General features: G+C 41.1%; 1 protein-coding gene across 1 annotated transcript in view; it reads right to left on the bottom strand.

The window, feature by feature from the left end:
• Positions 1-9,774, bottom strand: part of elapor1 (endosome-lysosome associated apoptosis and autophagy regulator 1) — a 132,756-nt gene extending 122,982 nt beyond the window's left edge. The window contains exon 1 of the mRNA XM_043716712.2: positions 9,444-9,774. Coding sequence (XP_043572647.1) covers positions 9,444-9,575 — 132 coding nt within the window. The 5' untranslated portion in view covers positions 9,576-9,774. The remainder of the gene's footprint in view (positions 1-9,443) is intronic.
• Positions 9,775-12,674: the final 2,900 nt, after the last annotated feature.

Genomic DNA, 12,674 nt, shown 5'->3' with positions numbered 1-12,674 from the left:
GGGCAATTGCATTAATCAGCCATTTTCACCATATAAGTTGAAGTCATCTGTTATGGTAAATACCTAAACAGCAGACTTCTGAGGAAGAAGCTGAGGATATTGAGCAGGCACAACATCATACTCTGCATGTTACAGCACAGCAGCATCAGGCATATCAATCCAGATATGACCTAATTAACATCCAGTTATAATAGAGAGGATTAATGGGAGGTGTTTTTACCCTTGAATGGTGGATTTCAAGACTGGGCGCAGATGTTTGAGGTGAGAGGACAGAGATTTTAAAAAGATGAGGGGCAAATATGAATCCGTTACTGTTTCAAAAAGTGAATATCTTAAACCATTTGAAGGCTGTCCAGCATGCGATGGCCCCACATTGAACAATGAGATGATGTTAGGTGATTGGGGCATCAAAATAAAAGTAACACTCCCTTAGACAGGGTTCTAAGATGAGATGACGCTAAGTACCTGCAACCTGTGTATTTTATTTCTTAAACAGAAATACATTTCCAATTTGTACTTGTGTTTGCATTGTCGTGTCATCCATGCCACTAACATGCCCTGAGAAGCATTTCTCTTTGGTTCCCTTCCCACTATGTGCATAATAAAGGGGAACTCCTGGCTGGCAGTGCTTGACTGAGTGCACAGCTGGGTCTAAAGAATGGCACTGTGCCAGAACCTGAAAGGTCCCAACAGTGCTGAGTACTTCGCCTCTGGTGTGAGACAAACTACAAGAGTGGGGTGCTAGCGAGACATGGTGCATAGGCAATGAGGCCAGTTTCAGAGAATAGTGAGAAAACCTACTAGGGCTCATGGGGAAAAGTTTTCTATGAAATTTACAAATTAAGCTGGTAAGATTGAGTCAATTGTTATTGTCCAGCCATATTCCAATTCAATTTACACTCAGAACACCTTTCATCCTGTTTATATATTAATTGCACTTAACATGCTCAATCCTTAATGTGGACAGATTTCAAAGTCATGGCTTAATTCTTGTAAAACTGTCAACTGAAACCAGTTGCAACTGATCTTTATCACAGCCACCCAATAAGAATAAAGCAAGTGAAGGTCATTCAGTTCCTTAAGATCCGAGTGTTTTAATTGTTTATTCACCTCTAGCCTTTTCCAAAATTTCCCTCCTCTTTTTCTGTATTTGCATGATAGCAAGATATAACCTTTTTTTTCTGACTTCCCACAATGGATTTGTGTTCCTTATTCCAGCTGCTATTGGCATACTGCTGCACCTGTCAGGTTTAATCTCACTAGCTGGCCTTCACTAACAAGTACCTGAAACAGGTGGCAATGTGCCATTTTTCTGGCGTGGCTAATGTGGAGTCAGAGATCAATACCATAGCATTTCAAATCTCAAGATATTTTTCAGAGCTTCATGACCTTAACAATGGCACAAATAGGTTGCTAGTTCCCAGTTAAATCCTGACTGTCTGCTCTTTTGTTTAATGTCTACAAGAAATTCTCCCCTTGTTCTTATTTCCAACAATGACTAACAGTGACAGACTGAACTGACTAGAAAAGTTAGGGAGATGTCAGTATGGAGGACATGAAACGTGGTATGATTTGGCAGAAGTATAACATTACAGAAAGATAATCTGCACATTCTGAAACTCCAACCTTCCACTCTGTGACATGACTATGGCCCTTTAATCTAAGAAACCTTTGGGCAAGAAACTGCTATGATTTGTTGACCTGTATTATATGCCTGTGCGCTTTCACTCTATATTGACTTTAATGGAGTATTATATTTTGTGATGTAAAATGGTTGGTGTTGCTAAAGATTGCATATTTCTGACTGTGAGGATTCAGTTCATATCTCCTTGTTTATGTCGTTAGTGCATGGCTCCACATTGCATTCCAAGTTATACACATAGATGTGACATGAACATTGTAACACAACAGATAATTGTATCATGCATTCCCTGTAATTTGTTGATTGCAGCACATCTTTTATCTAAATCTTGTAGTTGGAATTTTTTTATTCCATCAGTCTCATTATCTTTCCTTACTGCAACATAATTTGGTTCAACAAAGAAAAATATTTGTTCTTAGTATTTTGTTAAGGCAAACAATACACTCCCTTTTATATGCTCATATATTGGAAAGTTATTCAACACAGGAGCTGGAACGTGGAGTTTGCTTCACATACAAAATACCTCTAACTCACAAGCACCCATGGAAGTGAAATATGAATGCATTAGAAAATTACCAACTTCTACATTTCGATTGTAATGGTATCTTTCATGACATGCCTTGTATTCTCAATATTAAAAACTACTGAGTGGACCTAGTCATGCAAGAACACTGATCTAGTTTGTTGAGTAACAAAAGCTGTTTTGGAAAAGTACAGGCTGTGCTGTGCAACAGAGACACTGAGGTTTTCATCTTTATAGACTGTTCTAGGACGATGGACTTGAAGCAAAACTATTACAGACATTTATTAACCTTTCATTCCAAAGTGTGTTGTTTAAAAGGGAATTGCTGCAGAGATAGAATAACTGTGACTCTGATTGGCAGGCAACATTTCTGTATGACACTGATATTTCAAAGCAACTTCAATTAGACTGGACTATGTTCTTTTGTGAATACAAAGATAATGAGAGACTGACAAACCCCTGCTCTAAAGTAAGCCACCCCCATGGATTATTTACCAAATAGCAGACACATTTCAGACTGAATCTTATTTTGTTTGGCTAAGTCTAAGTTGGATCATGTTTTTTGGAAGGTTATTTGCATTTGAACTAACAAGTTCTCTCACTGTATCTCAGCAAACTCGCTTCAGTAATGACCAACCACACCCCTACGGTGTCACTTCTGTCTGATTTCCACCACATTTTACTAAGTGCCATTTCGATAACAACTCTCCACTCTCCACGATATTAACCAAAAGACCATCTGCACCACCTTTAAAAGGGCACTGTGCACCTGGATGAGCACTGTCTATCAGGAATCTCACTACGCTGCTTATGAAAACATAACAGGTTTCACAAATTGTTCTTGACATCAAGATGGGCCTCTCTGCACTTCTCTTCCAACTCTATCACATATCTCACCATGGTCCATATTGCTCAAATTTCTATAAGATTCCACCCTTTGTATTTTTCTCTTTGAGCAATACACAAGCAAAGGGGTTAAAAAGTCATGATGTTGCTGGACTTGTAATCCAGAACCTAAGGCGAATGTTCTGCGGATATAGGTTTGAATGCCACCATACCAGATTGGTGAATGTTGATTTAATTGCAACCACCTAATCACTGTTGATTGTTCCAAAAACCATCTGGTTCACTAATGTCCTTCAGAGAAGGAAACTCTGCTATTTTTACCTGGTCTGGCCAACATGTGACTCCAGATCCACAGCAACGTGGTTGACTCTGAACTGCCATCTAGGCAATTAGGGGTGGCCAATACATTGCTGGTCTTGTCAGTAACATCACAGCCCATGACTGAGTGAAAAAAAATCAGTGTCTGGTCATAACAATGTAGAAGTTTGTGCCAAGATGTGAACCCATGGACGAAAGAAAAAAAAATACAGTGAGTAAAGTGTCACACTGATACCAGTATTTTTAAAGCCAAAGAAAACCTGCAACATATTTTCTTGAGTTTCTCCAGTATAGAAATGTATGTATTTGATACCAGCCATGGTTTGGAGGTGCTAGTATTGAATTGGAGAGTACAAAGTTAAAAATCACACAACACCAGGTGAAAGTCCAACAGGTTTATTTGGAAGTACTAACTTTCAGAGTGCTGCTCCTTCATCAGGTGGTTGTGGAATATAAGATCGTAGGACACAGAATTTATAGCAAAGGTTTACAGTGTGATGTAACTGAAATTATATATTAAGAAAGACCTGAATTGTTTGTTAAGTGTCTCATCTTTTAGAATGGGCATGTTGATATCAGTTCTTTAATATATAAATTCCAGAACTTTCTTAAAGTTACATTCTCAAGTGGACTTTAACAATAGGTGCCATATTGGCCCAGATAATGCATTGAAGGTGTGAGGTACCCTGTGTGAGGTTGTCTGCGCCCCAACGTGCAGACTGATTCTAATCTAAAAAAGGGATTTACAGAATCTTAGATGGATTCATGCAGTTTTTGAGTAAAATAAAATGTAATTCTACAAGTACAAATTCACCCCACAAACTTATACATGTGTGCATGTGGGTGTTTGTGTATGTGAGGGGGTATGAGTGTCTGTGAGTGTATGTGTGTGAGCGTGAGTGTAAAGGGGTATTAGTCAGTGAGAGGATGTCTGTGTGAGTGTATGAGAGACAGCTTGTGTATGAGAGAGTGTCTGTGTGTGTGTATAGTGCACTGGCGTCATCTATAGTGTGACATGAACCCAAGAAGATCCCGGTTGGAACTATCCCAGTGGGAACCGAACTTGACTATCAGCTTCTGCTCAGCTACTTTTCATTGTTGCCTGTCTCACAATCCACTTTGGAGGTTGGTCACCCTAAGTTCTGAGGTCAAATGTTCCAGACTGCTGAGGTGATCTCCGACTGGGAGGGAACACTCCTGTCTGTTGATTGTTGTGCAGTGTCCATTCTTCTGTTGCCATTGCCTCTGCTCAGTCTCACCAATGTACCATGCCTCAGGGCATCCTTGCCTACAGCGTATGAGATGGACAATGTTGGCCAAGTCACATGAGTACTGCCATGTACATGGTGGGTGGTGTCCCCATGTGTAATGGTGGTAGCGGTGTCGACACTGACATGTCTTGCAGCATCTGCTGTGACTGGCTTTCAGGACAACACTATACAACCTTACATTGACTTAACAAAATATCTAGGTCTTTTTCAATATATAATTTCAGTTACATCACAATGTAAACTTTTGCTATAAATTCTGTGTCTGAGGATCTTATATTCCACAACCACCTGATGAAGGAGCAGCACTCTGAAAGTTAGTACTTCCAAATGAACCTGTTGGACTTTCACCTGGTGTTGTGTGATTTTTAACTTTGACACAAGCATGCTCTAGCAGAATTAAGGAAAATTACATTTGAGGATCTTAAAGATTTAAATTGTTTGTAGAGCTTTTAGGAGTAGAATTTCAGCAGAAAGCCAGAAAGCCCACACTTTTGAAAGGGGTAGTCAGCAGTTAAATTGGAGCAGGAACTCAGAATGTCAAGCACAAGAGAAGGATTGGGAAATACAGAGTCAGAGGAAAAGAGCAAGGAGACAAGAGAGAAAGTTTCCAGGAAAAACTGCAGAAAAGGATTTCAAACTAAGCCAGCTTGAGCTGAGGAACAGGAATGCTACAGCCTTTGAAAATACTCCTTGATCAGAATTGGGACTGGAGGCAACTCGGCTTGCTCATTGACCTCCTAAGTTTGTGGAGGCAAATGTAGAAGCTTTCTTTTATTGCTTCTGAGTGGATGGAATGGCAGTTAAAGTGGCCAAACCAATATTACTCCTTAGTAGTGCAGGGTAAACCTTGAGGGAAGATTATACCATTTTGTCTGAGGAAAGTGCTGCTGATTATGAGGCAGTATTAAAGGCTTTCTTAAGTGTGTATTAGCTGGTGTCAGAGGCATACCATCAGAAATTCTGTACGCTCAGGAAAACACCTGACCCAGGCCTTGAAACATTGAGCGACTTGATTTTGAAAAGTGGATATGGGCATTTAAAACAGGAGACATCTACAAAAGGGTCAATGAGACACACTCCTTGAAGAATTTATGAACTTCATTTCCCTCCCAATAAGAATTCACCATGAGGAACAGGCAGTGACTGGGTCCAGGGAGGCAGCCACATTGGCTAATAGTTACGAGCTGATCCGAAAACTCCTGTTCCAGAAGAAACCTTTCTCTTGGCACCTCAACCAAATGGAAAGGATGGGAAGAGTGATGGGAAGATTGAGCATCCATGGGAGAGCAGAAAGAGCAGGACTGAAAGGGTAGTGCTGTGGTGAAAGGGTAGGCCAAGAAACGTGTATTTTAACTGCTGAGAGTTGGGGCATGTCTGGGCCAACTGTTAGACATTACAGGAGAAACCAATGGGATGCACTGGAGCACAACCACCCATTCAGAGAATGAGAGTCAGTCAGAAAGTTTTGCAAACCAAACTATGACTCTAACTTCAGCTGTGAATCCATGTAAAAGCACTCCTGAGAGCATAAATGAGGTTAAACAAATGAGGTTAAACAAATCCCTGAGAGTTAATGGAATTTTATGTTCACAGGAAGTGTGGCCACATTTCCCTAGTGTGAAGCAAGAAATCCTGGAATAATACTTAGGGATTCCAGGGCCAGTCAAATGCTACTGCTGAGAAAAAGCATGACCTTCCTACTTGAGAGCACAGCAAGTGCCAAGGTGCTGGTAAAAAGGATTAAAAGAAAGTACAGAGGAACCTCAAATATCTGGTCTTATATTATCCGAATACTGGAATACCCAAGATTGCAAGGTCCTGATGCTTGGCTAAACTATGTTATCTGACATTCGATTACCCGGAATTCGATTAACTGAATGAAATACTCCCTGCCCGTGTCCTTCAGATAATCAAGGTTCCTTTGTATACACCTATTCCCCATTACCAGGTGCATCTGGATTGTAATCTTGTCATTGGGACTAGTGACCATGAAAGCTGACTCTGACTGTCAGACAATCATAGAATCCCTACAGTATGGGAGCAGGCTACTCAGCCCATTGAGTCCACACCACTTCTCTGAAGAGCATCCCACCCTATCCCTGTAACTCTGCATTTCCCATGGCTAATCCACCTAGCCTGCATCTGTTGATAGGATCAACCTGCTCCTCATCAATGACTCACATATTAGCATTCTCGCTGGCTTCCAAGTAAACTACTGAGGAGGGAGACCAATCAGCTGCAAGTGAAAATGCCTGTTGTTTTCCCTGACTGAATGGTCACACAGTCTAATATCAGACATGTTCAGCCAGTGGAAGCTAAGGTGGCATTGCAAATCTCCTGTTTAATTATCAGAACCTTTTCTTTTGGAGTTTAGAGCACTCCAAGCAGGCAATAAATAGAACTTTCTTGGTAGCAGCCTAAAAAGCTGAGCCACTCTCAAAATCAGTAGCTTAGGCTGCTTACACTGAGGCCCCAGTAAAAGCAGTCCCCGGATGCTCTTATATTAAAAATGAAATGCTAGTGAGAAAATGGAGACCTCTTCACAGATCTGGAAAAGAAGAGTGGACAGTGGTTCATCAGGTAGTGGGGCCAGCAAGGTACTGTAGGCAATACTGTGGCTAACTCATGACATTCCAAAGGCATGTCAGTATATGCAAAACTCAAGCCCATATCAGGTATCATTTCTACTGGTCACACCTTCATAGGGATGTATAATGGTTTTCAGAATCTACCGCAATTTCAGTTTGTAGGGAAACCTGCATCTAATTCCCATGTCAGTTTTTGGGGATGTATTGAACAAGGTGTTAAGGGACTGTATGGTACTCCAGCACAAAAGGGGGGCTACCAGAATATCCTTACCATCACAGATGTGGCTATTCCCCTGAGAACCATGATCCAGCAAAACAGTGGTGAGGGAACTGACCCAATTCTTTACCATGTATGGCCTGCCCCATTGCCTCAAATCAATTTTACAATTCTCATCTTTGTGTTCCAATCTATCTGTGGTCATGTGCCTCCTTATTTCTATCACCTTATCCTCCACTACAACATCCTGAGGTCCCTGCACTCCTCCAATTCTGACCGAATGTGCTCCTTTGTTCTGCCATCGGTGGATGTGCACTTAGCTGGTTGCCTAGGCTCTAACTTGAAAATTATGTCCTTGTGCAAAACACCTCTTATGTGAGTATAGGCCGCAGGATGCCAACTGGATAGATTCTCACCATTGTTTAAATCATTTCACATCAAAGGTTGCCTCTCTCCCCCATGACATAAAACGAAGGACAGTGGGAGAATTTGCCAAAAACTGTTACTCCAATGACCTTTTCAGTCAAACAAATGTCACTGTAATCTTGAGTCAAACATTCAAATGTTTCTCTCCCTGTTACCATTTTAACATACATCAATTTTCCCATAAGCTGAGTTCAAGTTTAAAAATTATATTAAATAAATTTAACAATCAAGGCTACTACATCATTGCCTTAACAACAAAACTGACTGATGCTCCTTTAGTTATTATGCAAAGCAGACTGAGAAAGATTGTCAAACACTTCAAGGATTTTACATGTCATGTCTTTTGCCTTTGTTCATGGAATTATTGCGGTTTATAATTGGGACTCAGTTGGGTGAGGTGGCCGGATGGCTGTGAGTTCAAATCCCCCACAGGCTAAGATTACCATAAAGACCCTCCTTCTCAACCTCTCCCTTTGCCTGAGGTATGGTGACCCTCAGGTTAAACCACCACCAGTAATCTCTCCCTCTACTGAGAGAGCACCACTCTGGTCTGGTAGAGTTATAGCAAAGTTTGTGATCTTGTTCAGAGGTTTCACATTTTTTACAAATTAAAGGCATACTTCTGAATTTTCAGAACAGGTAAGGAAATGCGTTTCTGCTGCTGACATTTTAATATTCAACGTTAAAAATATGGATTAAATATTTGATCATAAATCACATTTATATGTCATGAATAATTTGCATCCAGATGCATATAGTCTGAAAATATCAACAACTATTATTAGTGACCATCTGAAGAAAAGGCTATTATTGTTTCATCATTGAGATGGACGAGTTCACGATCTCAAACTCCTCACCATACTCTCTGCTAAGTAAAAAATACAGTAAGATTTTTTTTTCTCGGAAAAAAAACTTCGAAGAGTAGTTTTGTGCAGGTTTGTAATACAGTATTGTCTTGCTGATGGTACAAAACCTGCACTTGGACTGTCAATTTCCCACAGTATTTCACACACCACCTAGTGGTACACACTGTCCAGCGCCCGCACTTTGCCACTGACACGGACTTTTTAACAGGTGCCAACAGGAACCTTTACTGAATCCTTCAGAGGCTAACATCTACCTGCACACCAACAGATTGATCACCAAACGGTCGGTTTTGCCGCGAATATTTTCAGGTCACGCTGACAGAATGAGATGTAACTCAAAGGAGTCAAAAGAAGTTTTGTGTCAATAACATTTCGTGGCTTTCAATTAAGAGGCAATAATAACAAACACTTCACACCTTCATTAAACAAACACTTGTCAACTTCAGGATCTGTGGTGAACACAATCGGCAGTTTACAGCAACAACTCTAATAATTAAATATCCTTAATGTGCCGTGCGACAGCTACTAAATCAAAATTAAATATTCCATATGGACACAATGTAATAAACAAGTAAAATGCCTCATTTAAACGACTTGTGCACGACAATCTTTATAACTTAATACTTATGCACACTTGTCTACGTTTTGGTCAAAAATAGTAAATATCGCGAAGAAATTCTACAACTTACTTTCAATCAATGATGCATTATTACAAATAGGTAGAAAACAGTAAGAGTGCACCTTACCTCTTTGCAAATTGGAAGGTTTTCTCCTGACTGGTCCCGCAGGCTTGTTATTTGCTGAGGGAATAATAGAAAACCTGTTGAGAAAAACAAAACACAAAAGAACAAACGAGAAAACGAGGTGTTCCCTTTCATGTCGAGTCAGCTTGAGAGATAAATGTTGTGGACAATGAAATTGCAGAGGGTCTGGTGGATGGCAGACTCTCTCTCTTCTCCTCTTGGTTGCCACGCCGTGCTTCTAGCTTGTCAAAGTGCGGGCACGATGGAACTGAACTAGTGTCGCTGGGTCGCGTCTGTTCGTCAGCTGGCGGAAATTCGCGGAAATTGCCGAGACCCACAAGACAAGTGGCAGCTGCGCCGCCTTCTCAAGGCGGACAAAAAGAGCAGTCGAGGCGGTCTGTCTTTCCCATGGGCTCGCCACACCAGGCAACAAATGCAGCAAAGTTCGGTTTCATTTTCGAAATGACCATGCAACGCCTGAGTTCGGCGTACAACATTGTTACACTACATCATTCCAATATTGTGCTGTAGTGGCGGACAAGGGGGAAATGACAAGTGAATGCTTGGAGTCTTGAAAATAGGAATTCGACATTCTGTCCTTTAAATAATTCACATTCTGAGCACTGAATCTAAACGGGTCACCTTTAAAATTCTATTTCGATTCCAAACAAGCAGAATGTAAAACTAAACAACTGATAGAATGATAAAATAGAATGTTCTATAATCTGGTTAAACTGCCCCTAAAATACATGTCCTCATTGTCCAAAAATGATAATTTTGAGCTAAGCACGTGCATCACCGGTGGGATTCAGTGGCTAATAGTATAGAGTCATAGAGATGTACAGCACAGAAACAGACCCTTTGGTCCAACCCATCCATACTGACCAGATTTCCCAACCCAATCTAGGTCCACCTGCCAGCACCCGGCCCATATCCCTCCAAACCCTTCCTATTCATATACCCATCCAAATGCCTCTTAAAGGTTGCAATTGTATCAGCCTCCACCACATCCTCTGGCAGCTCATTCCATACATGTACCACCCTCTGTGTGAAAAAGTTGCCCCGTAGGTCTCTTTTATATCTTTCCCCTTTCACCCTAAACCTATGCCCTCTACTTCTGGACTCCCTGACCCCAGGGAAAAGACTTTGCCTATTTACTCTATCCATACCCCTCATAATTTTGTAAACCTCTATAAGGTCACCCCTCAGCCTCCGATGCTCCAGGGAAAACAGCCCCTGCCTGTTCAGCCTCTCCCTATAGCTCAAATCCTCCAACCCTGGCAACAGCCTTGTAAATCAGTATGCTCCAAGCTTGGCTTGGTTTGTTTTTTAGCAGCATGTTGATTGGACACCTTTCAGCTGTAAAAATGCTTCTTTCAAATCAATCTAATTTTCAGGGGCAGACACAAAATTAGAGTAGGAGCAGGCCGTACTCAACTGGATTATAACTTTCTGCCTCAATTATTTTCCTGAACTAATCCCATGCCCCTGAAATATTGTCTAAGTAGAAAACTATCCACGTCTGACTTGAATACACTCAGTGACAGAGCCACATTCATCTGGAGTGGAGAGTGGTGAAAATTCACCATCCTCCTTCACACAAACCATCTGGGCTGTGGCTTGGAATTAGGAGTACAAACAGATCACCTATAATCTTACTGAATGGCACAGCAGTATCAAGGGGATGAATGGTCTACTTCTGCTTATATTTTGCACGTTGGTTGTAATATTTGGAATAGTGTTCCCGGTAAGTGATGGCACCAAAGTCTCTGGAGACATGCAAGATAAAGTTAAATATTGTCAGTGGAGGAAATTTCTATAAAAATATGAGCTCAACAGTCTAAGTGACCTACCTCACATCTGTAACATATATGGAATCACCTCTGCTGTCACACACTGGAGAGGTAAGTTTATTTTTTTTTCAAATTTCTGTGTTCAGGCTGAATTGACTTTATATTAGCTTCATCTGCTTTTCATGTGGATGTAATGATTACATTCATTTTTGTCATTTTGCTATCCTAGCCACACACATCATCTGCCCAATTTAATATCTTATTGTATCAACAAATTAGTTACTGTGTTTTCCCATGTTTCAATAATGACTGCACTTGAAATAGATCAGAGTGGTGCTAGAAAAGCACAGCAGGTCAGGCAGCATCTGAGGAGCGGGAAAATTAACGTTTCGGGCAAAAACCCTTCATCAGGAATGTGGACACATAGAACATTACAGCGCAGTACATGCCCTTCAGCACTAGATGTTGCGCCGACCTGTCATACCAATCCCATCTAATCTATACTATTCCATGTACGGCCATATGCGTGTCCAATGACGATTTTAATGTACGTAAAGTTGGCGAATCTACTACCATTGCAGGCAAAGCATTCCATACTCTTACTACTCTCTGAATAAAGAAACTACCTCTGACATCTGTCCTATATCTATCACCTCTCAATTTAAAGCTATGCCCCCTCGTGCTCGCCGTCACCATACTTGGAAAAAGACTCTCCCTGTCCACTCTATCTAACCCTCTGATTACCTTATATGTCTCTATTAAGTCACCTCTCAACCTTCTTCTCTCCAACGAAAACAGCCTCAAGTCCCTCAGCCTTTCCTCGTAAGACCTTCCCTCCATACCAGAGACCTTCCCTCCATACCAGAAAATCTTAATGGCAGAAAGACAGATATTTACATTTTTGGTGACAAGTTTTGATAGATTGCTCAATTTAGTTTGAAATATCAACATGCTCTGGGTTTATGACACTTAAGCCCTGATACATGGGGAGGAATATGGCATTTTAAACATCTACTGTCCTCCAGCGCATCCCTTCAAATCTTTGATTAGTGCTTTCTCTAAGCTGAGTGCTTTTGCAACATGGCACATAGGGGGGGATTTTTATTGTCTTTTGTATCCGACAGTGGACACGATGCCTTGTGGGCCTCCAACTATTTCTTCACAGGCCAAGCAGGTGGTTGAATTATGCAGGGAGTTGGTGTTGGTGGATATTTGGAGACTTCTGCAGGGACTTCACCTTTTTTTCAAACCCACACAAACGTCACATGAGGATCGATCTTTTTCTGGCTCCCTTGGCCCTTCTGGATTTGATTATGCGTTGTAAAATTGGGAATATAGCTGTCTCTGATCACACGGCGGTATATTTGGAGGTTAAGGCCAAGAGTGAGGGGTTTGCGGCACTGGTGTTTGGATCCTTTTCTCCTTAAGGATTCCAAATTTG

The sequence above is a fragment of the Chiloscyllium plagiosum genome, unplaced genomic scaffold (assembly GCF_037043375.1).
Source record: "Chiloscyllium plagiosum isolate Xiang-an unplaced genomic scaffold, Cpla_swu_hap1 HiC_scaffold_26, whole genome shotgun sequence".
In the NCBI taxonomy this organism is placed as follows: Eukaryota; Metazoa; Chordata; class Chondrichthyes; order Orectolobiformes; family Hemiscylliidae; genus Chiloscyllium; species Chiloscyllium plagiosum.
Note: the sequence above shows the minus strand (reverse complement) of the source record. Positions and strands in the feature narration are given on the sequence as shown.